The sequence below is a fragment of the Schistocerca americana genome, chromosome X (genome assembly GCF_021461395.2).
Source record: "Schistocerca americana isolate TAMUIC-IGC-003095 chromosome X, iqSchAmer2.1, whole genome shotgun sequence".
NCBI lineage: Eukaryota > Metazoa > Arthropoda > Insecta > Orthoptera > Acrididae > Schistocerca > Schistocerca americana.
The window spans coordinates 801,908,812-801,924,334 of NC_060130.1; the positions used below are offsets into that span (position 1 = coordinate 801,908,812).

Consider the following 15,523-nt stretch of genomic DNA (forward strand, 5'->3'; position numbering starts at 1 on the left):
AAATTTGTAACATGCATTTATAAATTATACGTGAACTCTCTATCAAGCTATGTGGTTCATATATTTCCAGAAAATTTTAACTTGCGTTTCCGTATACTTGAACTTTTTGTTTACTATGGATGGAAGGTCTGTTACATTTACAGTATAAGGGGCGATCAAAAAGTTTCCATTCGAGGGCGTTACTGTAGTGTATATGTAACGTAGCACAGCTCCGATGCGGGTATATATGCACCGACATTTAGGCAAGGAATTTGTGTGGCTCTCATTCTTTCCGACGTGCGTGCGTTAAATGCGGAAACGTGACCTATGGCGACGTTATTATCAAATGCGTCCAGACAAGACCAATGCGATATTATTCTTTTCTTGTCTGTCGAAGGACAAACACTGACAGACATCCAACAGAGAATGAAGAATGTATACGGGGCAGCACATCTATCGAAAACCACTGTTGTGGAATGCGACAAGGGGTGCTGCTACTTCATGATAACGCACGCCCCCATATCGCGAATGACGTATCTCACAGGTTACGTCAACTCAAGTAGGAGATACTCGAGCACCCGCCCTATAGTCCTTATCTCTCCCCATGCGATTACTACGCCTTCGGTCCCTTAAAAAATGCCTTTAAGGGTCAACAATTCCTGTCGAACGAGGATGTGCAGCAGACAGTTACCCACTTTTTGACGCATCAGGACACGGTGTTCTACCAAATGGTTACCTTCAACCTGGTGCGTCGGTGGAATGATTGCCTCAATGCTCATGGCGCTTTTTCAAGACTGGCAACCGATTCTGGACTATAAGGCCTTCGAACTGAAACAATTTGATCGCCCCCTTACACGAAGCTAGAACAGTCATGCAACAGAAGATGATTAGTCACTGATCGACACATGTCACGTCAGGAAAGTATTGTATAGTCCGGCGAGAGCAGAGTGTATGAAGTTCAAAACTGCCCATGGCTTTCGTTTTTAACATTACATCACCACTGAAAATACGTGCAGATAATCTGGTGGAGATTTACTTCCCTATCTTCGTTCACAGAAGCACTACAGTGAGAATGGTCGAATACTAATTTGGTTTAAAGGCTGTATGCATGCACTCCGCAACGATTAGTAACTATACCAAAGGGAAAACTGTCTAAATCTTGAGGTTTTCAACGGAAAATCGGATAGTTCGTGACGTTCCGCTCTGCGTCTGTACATTCAGCATTTGTTCTCCAATAATTCTATAGTATGCCATACAGTAATTAACAAGGTCAGTCCGAGGATGTTACGTGCGTATGGGCCACATGTGATACAAGAAACGAGTCAACATATGGCAAAGATAAGCAACGAAAGCGCCGCTAAGTTCTAGATAGGTAACCCGGCACGGTTTATCAGTTCGGCGGGTTGCGGCTGGATTTACTGGCAGGCGTCGTGTTGGCTTCCCTGAGGGGAAGGCGAATACTCTTTATCTAACTTAAATTTATCGTTACCTTTAATAAAGTTATTCACTGATTGTATTTGTCACTCTTTGTTCTCCCCAATTCAAGGTTATGATGCTCTGAACACCGCCACAGTCTACTGAATGACTGCTGGCCTACTGGCAATACAACATTGCCACAACAGTGTTACTAGGTTGAAGTAGTCGGGTGTGCTGCAGGAAACGTTTGTGTATTATTAAGCTACTGTTTTTCTATCTAGAAGCTACCACATTACGATAAAGTTTTATAAATTAGCACGCAGATCTCCAAAAATCGAGGAAGTCGCAATCGGGAACAGCTAGGATCAAATTAATGTCTAGCCATCCAGATTGAGGTTACCCGTGGTTTCTTTACATCTATGAAGATGAATGTTGCGATTATTCCTTTCATAAGGAAAGGTCTATTTTTTCCTTATATTGTGCTTTCCAAGCTCCTGCTCTGTCTCTTACACTCTGTCCTTGGCGAGATGTTAAATCTTAATTCTCCTTTTCTATGTCCGCCTGCTTAGCTGGGTGGTAACGTGCTTGCCTCCCACGCAAGCGGGCCCGTGTTCGATTCGCGGCCGGGTTGGAGATTTTCTCCGCTTTTGGACTGGGTGTTGTGTTGTCCCCATCATCATTTCATCCTGATCTCCGGCGAGCCAATGTGGCGTCGAATGAAATAAGACTTGCACTTGGAGGTCGAACTCCCCCGAATGAGGCCTCCCGGCCAACGATGCCATACGCTCATTTCTATTTATTTCCTTTTCTACTTCTCAAGTCCTAAAACAGTTGCAATCAACCGGTTCCTCATAATTGAGTTTAAATCATACCTGAAGATCCCATGCACTATTTATAGAGAACTACCTCATATTTGACACGAATGAAGTGAGAAACTGGCTAAGCTCTTGTTCACAGGGCCTTCGTCTCATTTATTTGGCGTGAGTTAATGAAACCATGTAAAGCTTAAATCAAAGTGGTGGAAGCAGGAAACGAATTCATTTGATCCCAACAATGGGGTCACCGTTGCACAACCCTTCGATGCGAGCACTCCACTGCCGCTCTTTTCAGCATTCAGATCTCAAAATAACAAAGTCCACAACGAACAAAAATTTTTGTCAAAAAATAGGGACTGACTTGTAAAAGTCCATGGTGGTGCACTTTAAAAGCCAATGTCTAGCAAAATACAGGTGTAAATGCAGTCTAGGTAACCGAATCAGTGGCAGAACAGCTGTATCTGTCTCTAGATAATGAGACACAACCCGACTAGAACACTGTACAGCGCCATGTTTTCAGATTCCAACGACGACAGCACGAGATTATGTAAAACCCAATTCATCTTGTCGGTTGTAATCTGAGGGTTGAACGTTTTCGGATAACGACGTAAGTGTTACTGCACGAGTCGACTCCCGCGCGTATTCCTCTACCTTGTGAGATAGCAGCCTATTGCTCAGCTTCCTCCTCTTCTTCGTCGTCCACGTCGTCAGGGTGAGCCGGGATGCCTGCGCTGGCCATGAACTGCGTCGTCAGCTTCGCAATCGACATGGCAGCCTTGAATCTCGTCGTCGCTCTTAGCTTCTCTGCTTTCTTCTTCCACTGGAATAGAAAACCATTAACGTCAATTGTGCAGTTTGCATTTTTTTTCAGTTACAAAACCTGAACTCATCGTTCGTATATCACTTTATACGAGAATTCCTTGCGTTATGCATTTTCCGCTACCAACTCTGAAGAGTAATATACAGAAACATAGGGACAACAATGATACGATGGTGAGTCAAATGAAAACCTTAAATATTTTTTAATATTATTTATTGTGCAGAAGTGGTACAAAGCTGTATCACTTTTCAACATAATCTCCCCCACGCTCAATGCAAGTTCAAATGGTTCAAAAGGCTCTGAGCACTATGGAACCTAACATCTGAGGTCATCAGTCCCCTAGAACCTAGAACTACGTAAACCTAACTAACCTAAGGACATCAATGCAAGTCCTCTAGCGCTTACAAAGTGCATAAATTCCTTTAGAAAAAATTCTTTTGGTGGTCCGCGCTACCACTCATGCACCGCGTGGCGTACCTCTTCATCAGAACGGAACTTCTTTCCTCCCATTGCGTCTTTGAGTGGTCCAAACAGACGGAAATAATTTGGGGCAAGGTCTGATGAGTATGGTGGACGAGGAAGACACTCAAAATGCAGGTCTGTGAATGTCACAACTGTTGTACGGGCAATGTGGGGCATTGCGTTGTCATGTTGCAAAAGGACACCTGCTGACAGCAAATCCACGTCGCTTTGATTTGATTGCAGGCCGCAGATGATTTTTTAGGAGATCTGTGTATGATGCACTGGTGACAGTGGTCCCTCTAGGCATGTAATGATCCAAAATGACGCCTTTTTTGTCCCAAAAGAGAGTCAGCATAACCTTCCCTGCTGATGGTTCTGTTCGAAACTTCTTTGTTTTGTTGATAAGGAATGGCGCCAGTCCTTGTTCGCCATTCACAAGCATCAACACGTCGTTCTCTAAATTCAGGAGTCAGCTGACGTGGCACCCATCTTGCAGACACTTTGTGAAACTGGAGCACATCATGAACAATGTGGTGTGCTGACCCATGACTAATCTGTGAACATGTTGCAGTGTCATTCACTGTCACTCGGCGGTTTTCCTTCACTATGGCTTCAACTGCTGCAATGTTCTGTGGAGTCACAACTTGTTGTGCCTGACCTGGACGAGGAACATCTTCCAATGAAGTCACACCATTTGCGAACTTCCTACTCCATTGGTAGACTTGCTGCTGTGACAAACATGCATCACCGTACTGAACCTTCATTCGTCGATGAATTTCATTAGGTTTCACACCATCACTACCCAAAAACCGAATAACAGAACGCTGTACTTCCCCGGTGCAAGTCGCAAGTGGCGCGGCCATCTTTATACTGATACTGTGACGGTGTGCATCTGCACTACGCTGCCACCTGCAGGCCATTCTGCACGCTGTTTGTAGCACTCTTACCAACTTACAGGATAACGGCGCGAAATTTCGATTTGTTATTACAAATTTAAGGTTTTCATTTGACTCACCCTCTTATAAGGTGTTCCAGATGAGGTGTTTTTGTCCGTAATTTATAAAATAACAAGTGAAAGGAATATTTATTTAAGAGAGTAAACGTAGAAAAACCTTACTCTTATTGCGGAGTTATGAACATATAAGTAGATTTACTTGTAATAATAGATGACATATTGTCATCAGAGATGTTGAAACTGTATCGATTTTAATATGTTTTTTGTAACAGTCTCAGTCGATATTTGTCGCAGATTATAACTAGTTTCGATCACTTAATGATCGTCTTCAGATCTAAAAGAAAAAGTAAAACATTAATAAGTACCTAATAGGGAGTGCTGAAGAGTAACACCTACGAATTTTTTATGTGAAAAATAATAAATAAAACAAATGTATTAACGTTCTACGTCCTTATTCTCCATCTCTACGTATTTATTTCTCAACACAGTCACCCTGGCGACAAACACATTTCTCCCAAAGATTGACCAGTTTGTTGATAATGTAGAATGCTTGGCTTTGTTGACGAAGCCATAGCCTTGCATCTACTTGCATCGCTTCATCACTATCAAACTGAAGTCCTCGAAGATGATTTTTAAGTTTTGAATGCAGATGTAATTCGGATCGAACCAAGTCGGGGCTGTATGGTGGATGACCGATGACAGCGAACCCAAGACGTCGGATTGTCACTGCGCTCGTGTTTCGTCTGGAATTTCCATGGTGACCGAGAGGGTGCTCCATGTATAGACGAACTCTTCGAGTATGAAACTCGATTACAGCACGCTCTTTCCCACGCACCGTCACTTGCGTTACACACCGCCATATTACACGCTACAATTTGTAGGTTACACGCTGCAATTCGCAGCCCTCTAGTGACAGAGGGCTGTAAATATGTAGACATGAAGGATAAAGATGCAGAATGTTAATAACGTTCGGTTTATTTAAAAAGCCTTAAGAATTTTCACGTAAAGCTTCGGAGGCATTATTTTCCAGCACGCCTTCGTATTTAAGTAGATAATATAGTCTGAAAATAATTAACTATAACAGAATTGTGACGACATTCAGCAGTGGAGGATTTTACTAATCCCACTGTGAGTCGCACAGATCCTTGTCATGGATGATGGTTCGGGCGGGGGGGGGGGGGGGGAGGAGGGCAGGAAGGGGACTGGACAGGGAAATAATATTGTGCGGTGTCAACACGCAACATACATATTGTCTTAAGTAAACACTAAAATTAATTTAAAACTAATAATCGCTACAGATAAATGCACCTAAATTCATAAATGAGACATTTTGTAAAAATTCGCAATTGAATTAAAATATTGTACTAAAACGATGAGTGAACGCTGATTACATCTGACGATGTTTGAGGCGTGTGTTTCTGCTTGTGTACTTTGGGTTCAATCTGCCACACTGTCTAGAAGTGCGTAGCGCTACTATGAGGCCGTCTTTGTCCGAAGCTCGTGGTCGTGCGGTAGCGTTCTCGCTTCCCACGCCCGGATTCCCGGGTTCGATTCCCGGTGGGGTCAGGGATTTTCTCTGCCTCGTGATGACTGGGTGTTGTGTGATGTCCTTAGGTTAGTTAGGTTTAAGTAGTTCTAAGTTCTAGGGGACTGATGACCATAGGTGTTAAGTCCCATAGTGCTCAGAGCCATTTGAACCATTTTTTTGAGGTCGTCTTTTGCCGAGTGGGCTGCACGAATCATGGAGAGTTACAGCTGTCTGGGCCGTCTCAGTACGTCGTTAAAACTCTTTAATTACATGAAATTCTTGAAGCCACAATGGAGATTGACTATTTTAGTCAGTTCTTTGAGATGATGCCCATAGACTTCAAGTCCTTCCACGATGTTCATAAAACGTCCTCTACAGTTCAAGATGTGTCACTTTTGGTCTTACCGAACGTTTTTTTTTTTTTTTGTTAGATGGTCCCGTAATGCTGTCTTACTATTTCGCAGTTAAGCGTGTTCTTCAAAGAGGGTCCCAAAAGTTCTACCAGTCTGATCTATATACTATTTAGGACAGTCGTTACATTTAATCTTACATACCACCTGTTGCACTAAATTTATAACTACACTTATTTGTGCTATGTTTTATTTAGAACTTCCCAACGAGTTGCACCAGAGCTATAACTTTTTAAGCATAATACTATTTTTCTATCATGTAGATGATGTATTTAAACCGTGTATAAATCAATTTAAATAAAATTTCCATTAATTTCAGATAGGTAGTATGAAACGTTCAACATTTTAAGACTGGCTGCAACACGCTGTTTTCAGATGGATCTTCTCGTGGAGGAACGTTAATTTAAGGTAGATGTTCAAACGCGTGCCCAATTTCCTAAATGCACAATACAGTGTGACTTCTGAGCGACCAGTGGAGGGCATGTAAAGCCTCTGCTGTCACAGAGCTACAAGTTTCCTCGATGCATTGTTTTAAATTCAAATGGCTCAAATGGCTCTAAGCACTCTGGGGCTTAACATCTGAGGTCATCAGTCCCCTAGACTCAGAACTACGTAAACCAAACTAACCTAAGGACATCACACACATCCATGCCCAAGGCAGGATCGAACCTGCGACAGTAGCAGCCGCGTGGTTCCGGACTGAAGCGCCTAGAACCGCTCGGCCACAGCGGCCGGCCTTGTTTTAAGTCTTGTTCAGTTAAGAGTATAGAGTGTATACCTACACTGCCGTACAAGGCGGGTCAGGATACATAAACGAACAAGATTAGGTCTGCAACGGATATTAACGTGGAACAAACAAACTCCAGATGACTCCAAATAGCGCATTGGGAGCACTCGTCCCAACACATCACTTAAGTGAACATCCTAAATCCAGAACATACATGTGAGCACAGCCAATTATGCACAGCATGTTGCATACAGCCCAAAAGCTTTGAACGATTCTAGTTACCTACCCGAAACTGATATAAATTTGATTTATACTCTTTTTTACGGAATCGTTTTAAACATATCAGTTACATGACAGGGAAAAGAACCGGCCAAGTGTGGATGAACTCGGGATCTGCGGGTTCTACACATTGCACAAATTATGTCTATAGATAGTAATAATAATAATAACAATAATAATAAGTTCGTGTGCCTCGGTGGCCTGGTGCAAGTCTTTCTACTGGATACCGCTTCGGCTATTTGCTCTACTGGATACCGCTTCGGCGAATTGCTTGTCCGTAAATTACCACACTTATCCGATCGGAGAAACGTGACCTACAGTTTAACGTAGAGAAAAAGGGGTCTAGACACACAGACAAATGGACAATAAACTGATGATACAAGGATCACGTTTTTACCAATTGCGGTACGGAATCCTAAAAATTACGTTCTATAAATTACTGTCTGGAAAATACATAAATAAACTATGTCCATAACTCCGCACAAATAGTAACGTTTCTTATGTTTATCTGTCTAAATAAACATTCCTTGCACTTATTATTTTGTAAGTTGCAGAGGAAAACATTTAATCTGAGACACCTTACATACAGATACTGGGTGCACCAGAAATGTTGTGACCAACTTCGAGGGAGTTGTAGATGGTGTCTTGAGGAACAAATCGAGGAAACGTCACCCATCGAGGTTACATAGCGTTGACATTATAGGCGCCAGCGCTTGCCTCTATGCTACCCCTTCGACAGCAAACGTGACTCGGTACGCTGACGGAACGTCTCACAATGTTGCTTGTTATTCAGTGATCGCGACTAATTGCCACGATCGCCAGTATGGAGCTAGCTGCTGCATAGGCAAGCCTTGTCTTCTATTGATGCGATGCTCTGTTGCCTTAGTGTATGACTGTTTCGAACATGGGTTTCCATCTGCTGTTTATTTTTCTCCTGTATACCAAAAAACATTGGAGATTTTAGATGATTCCAGGAGTAAAAAAGACAGCGAATGGAAACCGTCATTCACCGAGGCAACAAAGCATAGGATTCATACGAGACAAGGCCTATCGACGCAGCAGTTACTTCCATCTCGTCCAATGGCAATCGTGGCAATCAGTCGCGATCACTACGTAACAAGCAACATTGCGAGACATTCCGTCTACGGCCCGTCAACGTACAAAGTCACGTTTGCTGCTGAAGGGGTAGCCTAGCGGCAGGCGCTGGCTTCTATAACTTCTACACTCTGTAGCGTCGTTGTATGATGTTCATGGACACGGGTTTCTATCCTCGATTTTTTCCACAAAACGCCCACTACAACCCCTCGAAATTTTTGCAACGTTTCCGGGACATCATGTACATACAGGGCGGTCAGAAACAGCCTGAAAAACTTGTGAGGGTGTTGTAGGGTAGGTTTTACTGCGAAGTAACTGTTAAGAAAAAAATTCAATACTTTGTGCCGTTTCCGAATTAATTAATATTGAAGTTAGCCAATCAGGTCGTTGTGCGTGTAAATTCAAGCAGTCAGCCAGATACAATTAGTGTCAGTTGTTCTCATAGTGTACATGATAACTACTCAGCTTTTGGCTCGGATTCGATCCTTGCTACCGTACCATGTCCAGTTTGTGTATCGCTCTCTTGTTCGGTATTAGGAAACAAATCGAAGAACACGTCTGACGACATCGTCTCTGGCGGGCCGCTTGAATTTGCGCGCATAACGTCCTGAATGTGCATTAACTCGGAAACGGGGCAATGTATTGTATTTTTTTAGTAACAATTATTTCTCATTGCAGCCTACCCTACAGCACCATTATAAGCTTTTCAGACTGTTTCTGACCACCCTATCCGTGTACAAAATCATGTTATTCGAAGCAGCAGGACTGGACGAGAAGTACAGCAAAGAATAATTTGGCAATATAAAGATAGAACCTCCTCGTCGCGGGAGGGCAGAGTGGTGAGGAAGCTGACAACGTCGGCCTTGTCGGGGTCCGCTAGCGCCAGCGCAGAGACGCAGCCATCGACGGTGCCCAGCACGACGGCGCGTCCGTCTTCGGTGCTCTCGATCGCTGTCAGCTCCGCTTGCACACGGTAGTTAGCGATCATCTCAGCGTCTTGAGTCCTGCGTCACACCACACAAGCTTGTCACACCGAGCACATGATCCTGTCTACATTGAAAAAAGTCATAGTAGAGATATCAACAATAACGTGACGCTGCCAACCTTTCAGATAGGCATGACATTACCTTACACGTTGTCAGTAAGTTGTATAAACTGTATTTGCCATCGTGTTATGAACCAAAACGTTTTTCAAAGCGATTGCTTCATACTCAGCTCCGACATAATACGTCAGTGCAAAAAATTTTGAGACTGCATTAATAAAAAGTAGAGAAACGGTAAGATAGTGACTTTAAAGCTTCAGGTGACGTACATAGCCTCTCACCACTTGAGTACAACGCACAGAATGTTAATACAACCATGCGAAACTGTCAGAAATATCCTCCTTTGTGATGTTGTTCAACCCACGCGTCACATAGGCTTGAATGTCCGTTATGTCGTAAAAGCGTTGACCATTCTGCGAATTTCTGAACTTTATCGTTTTTTGGTAATTTCGTATTGATAATACTAAGTCTCGTCACCTGTGACGATCTTTCACATTAAAAATTTTTTCACATTTTTCATTTCAATGAAGTCGCGGCAAGCATCCACGAGTCGTTGTTATTATTCAGGAGTCAGGGTGTGAGGGACAAACGCTGCACATACTTTTCTCTTCTTCAGAACATTCTGGAGTATGTCTTGAACATTTGATTTAGAGATGCTGTTCCATTGCAATTTGTGGCACACTAGGGCTGAAAACATATCTTTTATTTACAGCTGTCACCGTAGTTAGTGTGCTAAGGTCGCTTACACACCAGTACTAAAAACAGTCTCTGGAATTTTTGGACGGACGGTGTAGGTATAGGTTTTAACATATGGATATTACAGACTCACGATCCGCCTTCACAGCTTCAATTGAAGGCGGGACGTGGGCGTGCCAGGATGGTTCAGTCAGTAAGGAGCTTTCAGCTGAAGGCAAGGCTTCGAATGTGTCTCAGTCCGCACAGTAGCGCACACTCTGCTGTAGTGTGAAGTATTGTTTCTAAAAATGCATAAAATTATTCAACACAGATGCTGTGACAGTTCATGTTTGGATGTGAAGGCAGAGTACAAATGGAACAAGACAAACGCCGAATTAAAGCGGCAGAAATGAAATTCTTAAATGATAGCCTTGAACATACCCTATTAAACAGGAAAAGAAAAATGTTCAAATATGAGAATTCCTAAGGGACCATACTGTGGAGGTCATCGGTCCCTAGACTTACCAACTACTTAGAATAACTTATGCTAAGAACAACACACACACCCATGCCCGAAGGACTCGAACCTCCGGCGGGTGGGGCCGCGCGATCTTTGACATGGCGCCTCTAACAACGCGGCAATAGGAAGAGAATTACTTCCTAGTAAAGTACATACACGTAATAGAAGACGGCAGGATCTACATAGGATGCCTGTACATAGATCGAGGGGACATTAAATACTAATCTTCTTTCCTTCCTTGAAAACCACAGAGATTGCTGAATTATACACCAAAAGGAAAATGAGTATAAGAAGACCGAGAAAAAAAAAAAACATGAAACCCCCTTCCACCGAAAACAATAGATTCCTTTCCTTTCCAAGCAGGGCTCTCTTTGTAGATTAGCCCCTTGTTACTGAGCTCCTAGACTTCATAGATTATTGAACAAAGCCTCAGTTCCCAGTCGTGTAAATCATTCATTATAATTCTCTAGATGGCTCGCGCTGTAATTTCTCTCCATCGCCTCTTACCATATCCTACAAATCTGGACGTAGACCTGCAACATCCGCTTTTAACTCATCCCACATCCTGATACCGTACCTATTGACGTGTGTATGCAAGACTAGGAATCCAACACCAACCATGTGTTTACTGGCCACAGGTCAAAGATTACACCATTTTCATTCAGCCTGTAGGATTAGGCTGGAGATCATGATCTTTTTGGTCCTCTCATGGACAGCAGACAGTCAACCATAGCAGTCACATCTACGAAGGATCAACAAGTCTCCACTAATAAACACGATAAGATGTCGGAGCGTACAGACGTGCCAAGATTGGTTCTATGTATATGAAAGTGAGTATACGGCCGATTTTGGGACAACTGCAAAGCATACTAGGAAGATAGCCATTGAATTTACTTCTTACAAATAATTTACACGTCAAGTAAATTATTTGTACATTATTGCAAATATATGATCTACAAAAGAATTTCCCAGTAAGTTTTGGCGGCTAAAAACATTCTTTGTTCGTTATTCTTCAAATGGTTCGAATGGCTCTAAGCACTATGGGACTTAACTGCTGAGGTCATCAGTCCGTTATAACTTAGAACTACTTAAACCTAACTAACCTAAGGACATCACACACATCCATGCCCGAGGCAGGATTCGAACCTGCAACCGTAGCGGTCGCGCGGTTCCAGACTGTAGCGCCTAGAACCGCTCGGCCACTCCGGCCGGTTGTTCGTTACTCTCCACATGTGTTCATCGGTAAAAAAACCTTTACCCTTTCACGCAATCTTCACTAGTCATGCCAAGGTAAGTTGCATGTGACATGCCCATGAGTATGTGACCAAAGAATCTGAATCGTACAGCAGATGTAAAGCCAATAAACATTTTATCAATGGAATGGATCGTTGTAGTGATGAAACAATTTATTTTTGGATCTATACGTTGCCAAAAAACGGAGCTTGAGCTGTGAGTATGACCATGAACTCGTTTATGGTTGGAATGGACAAAAACTCTCCGTGACTACTATTTCATTTTAAGTAACAGATGGGCAAAACTGATGTACACTCGAGCTGTTGATTACTGGGCATGTACGTTCGGTTTTAAACACACATAGAAGAGAAGTGTGACGTCTCCTCTTGAAACCCCATACTGCAAAACTATCTTATTATTCTTTACTGTTGCCCACTGTAGGTGATCTTTAAGAGTTCTATTGAAGCCTGGGGTTTTTGCTGCTCTATGGCAGAATTTGTGCACTAGATTTTATTTCTAGTCAAGATGTGTGAATTTTCTGTAAATCACCTGTCTATAACACTTCCTCTTTTTCAGAAAGCACCTCCCTAGCCATAACTAACCTACACGAGCCATGTGCCTATGCAAACGCAAAGGGATGACTTCTTTCAGTGACTGCTTACAAGAAAGTAGGTTTTTCGACCTATGTAGAATTGGGGAATGAGTAATTGTTATGGTGACTAAATGCTATTGAGGTTTTGATGTGATATTCAAAAGAAGTTGTCACAATCATAGAGACTGTGAGAAATGTAAGAGACAAATTCTGCTGGCAACGTACTTCAGAATTTCCACAAGTGCCATCAGATCCGCTAAATGCCATTCATCGTTAAGCATCATGCAGGTTTAAGTGCATAAAAAAGTCTATATCCTGTATGAGAGATATGTTGCAAGTTTCTCTTCAAGTGATAAAAGTATGTTGTATATAAAAATTCAAGCGAAATGTATCACTTACGTAAGCGCCGATTAATCCCATCCGTTTGAAGAAGTAACTAAATTACTGTATAGGAATTATAACTATCTGTGTTCTAAGTCAACCTCAATTTCCTATCCATGTTTAGCAGTAGGTCATTTAATTATCATCGCGGAAGGAAAAAAAGATTGTGATGCAATGTCACGTAGATGGTGAATACATATCAGACGGATGATGATGATGATGATGATGTTCAGCTTGTGGGCGCTCAGCTGCGCGGTCATCAATGCCAATTTTTACACAGTCCACTTCTTCCACTGTCATGAATAACGATGATGATTAAATGATGAGGGCAACACAGATACCCAGTCCCCGGGCAGAGAAAATCCCTAACCCGGTCAAGAATCGAACCACGGGCCTCGTGATCCAGTATCAGCTACCCTAGGCACTAGACCACGAGCTGCGGATGTAAGAGACGGATATTTTACGAAAAGGGCGGATATTGTATGGTAAAGTAATGACTTTAGCTTACTATAAGAAGGTGTAATGCTTAAGCAAAAGAAACTCAGATATGTTAAATGAAAATAATGCTCTCACGGTATCTTGTCAGCAAAGGCAAATAGTTGTAGCATTATAAGGGATAGAAAACAAGCAATTTAGTAATATTGTCAAACGTACCACATGTCATTATTTTTTCACTTGAACTTTACGATCAATGACAGTAACGGGAGTAAATTTATATTTATAATCTCCTTTGTGTAATGGAGAAACTGATAATAATGTACAGAAAGTGTCATAAACTGAATCATTATAAATCATGTTGAAAATTCAGTCTAGTTTACAGTAATTGCACATAAGTGTCTAACCTCATAAATAATGTAATAATGCTCAATTTTCTATTTTTCCCGTTTGTGTACCCAGGAACAGACTATTGTTTCACGACGATTGGTGACGAAATTTTAGTCAAATATGAATTCGGTAATTGAGTCTCGTTTTTGTACTTCCGAATTTTACTGAACATAAACTACTTTCAGTTGAAACAAGACAGAAATATCTCAGAATTTAAGTTTTTCGATCCATGTACAGCACAGAAGCTGTAAGGAGAAATACTTTTTCTCTATTGAGTCTGTATTCACGTATACATATAAATCTAATGCTCACGAGCTCTTTCTCGTTGCCTGGCGCAAGACGCTTACTACCAATTTCATTGTGCCTCTTTCGAGTACTAATGTCATTCTGTACCTTTAGAGACCCATTAGAAGATGCACTATGGGAGAAAAGGACATCTGCTTCTCTCTACGTGCAACTGAAATTTTCAGCCTTAGTGTTGTTTAATTAAAGTTAGCAAGAAGCGATAGAATCGACTGGAAGACCTCTTCGAAACACTACTACACAAATCCACAGACAGTTCCATGTGAACAGCTCTGTTTTTCTTCCAGAGCTCCCCTTTAAGACCAATGAGCATCAGCGCGGCACTTCCGACTTGATTAAATCGATTCCTCGCGAATCGTGGAGAACATCCTGCGTTCCGCTCAATCTTCTCCGGCAATCTAACTTCCTTGGGGAACGTACTGTTGAGTTTATTCTCCAGATGAAACGTACTCTTCCAGAACACTTTCACCGACCTGCAACATGTCAACGATTTTCTCCGCACTGTGTTACCGCGACTTACGGATCTGGGCTTCGAGTATCAAACGCATCTAACTTCGGTCGCAAGCAGGGGCAAATTTTTACTCTTCATACATCGCACAGCCTAATACATACAAATGGGTAACTATTGTGATTTGTTCCACTTACACAACACATTTGAAAAACTGTTAAGTAGTCATTAATGGACTCACTATGTCATAGTGAAGAGGCTATGTTTCATAGTGCACTTGTGGGAAGTGCTTAGGGATGAAATAAACTTTCGCATGATGTGTCACTGCCAGTACATAGAAAAAACTTCTACAGTATAGTACAGAATCTAACGGAAAGAAATACCCAATGACACGAAGAGAAGTGACACTTTTATTCAAAGATAATAATTTCAGTATATCCATTGTGGATGACGAACTGCGACTGTGATTTAAATTTGAGATTTATCTGGTAATAAATATGCAACCAGTCGGTTTTTTAGTTACTTGATACGATTAATTCAACCATAAACACGTTTTCGAGCCACTGCAGGCTCATCATCAGATGACTCGAAAACATGTTTGTGGTTGAATAAATCGTATCAAAAAACTAAGAAAACGACTGGTTGCATATTTATTACCAGATAAATCACCAAAGATAATAATTACAATTAAGTCACCGCGATTTAGGATGGCTCATACTGGACATTACAAAACATCTCGCTGTCTAATTGGGGAAATTACAATAAATAGTGCAGTCCAAGGCGAAAATGTTGTCATTTAAAAATAGATAGAATATTTGCGCTTGCCTGCAGCGCTTGCATAGATGAGAGCTGCTAACGCTTGTGTTACCATTAGAGCGTGTGACCTTCGGCTTCTTGGAGAATCAATGAGAGAACGTTTCTTAAGAGACAAAAAGATGTTGCCGAAGTCTGTGCAGCGCTGCAGCCGTCTTCAGAAGGGAAATCGATTCACTCACAGTTCCTTCAGATTCGCTGATG

General features: G+C 41.9%; 1 protein-coding gene across 1 annotated transcript in view; it reads right to left on the minus strand.

The window, feature by feature from the left end:
• Window positions 1–2,877: 2,877 nt before the first annotated feature.
• Window positions 2,878–15,523, minus strand: part of LOC124556328 (NACHT and WD repeat domain-containing protein 2) — a 314,048-nt gene continuing 301,402 nt past the window's right edge. The window contains exons 28-29 of the mRNA XM_047130299.1: window positions 9,301–9,490; window positions 2,878–3,030 (exon numbers count right to left, since the gene is read on the minus strand). Of these exons, the coding sequence (XP_046986255.1) occupies window positions 2,878–3,030; window positions 9,301–9,490 (343 nt within the window). The remainder of the gene's footprint in view (window positions 3,031–9,300; window positions 9,491–15,523) is intronic.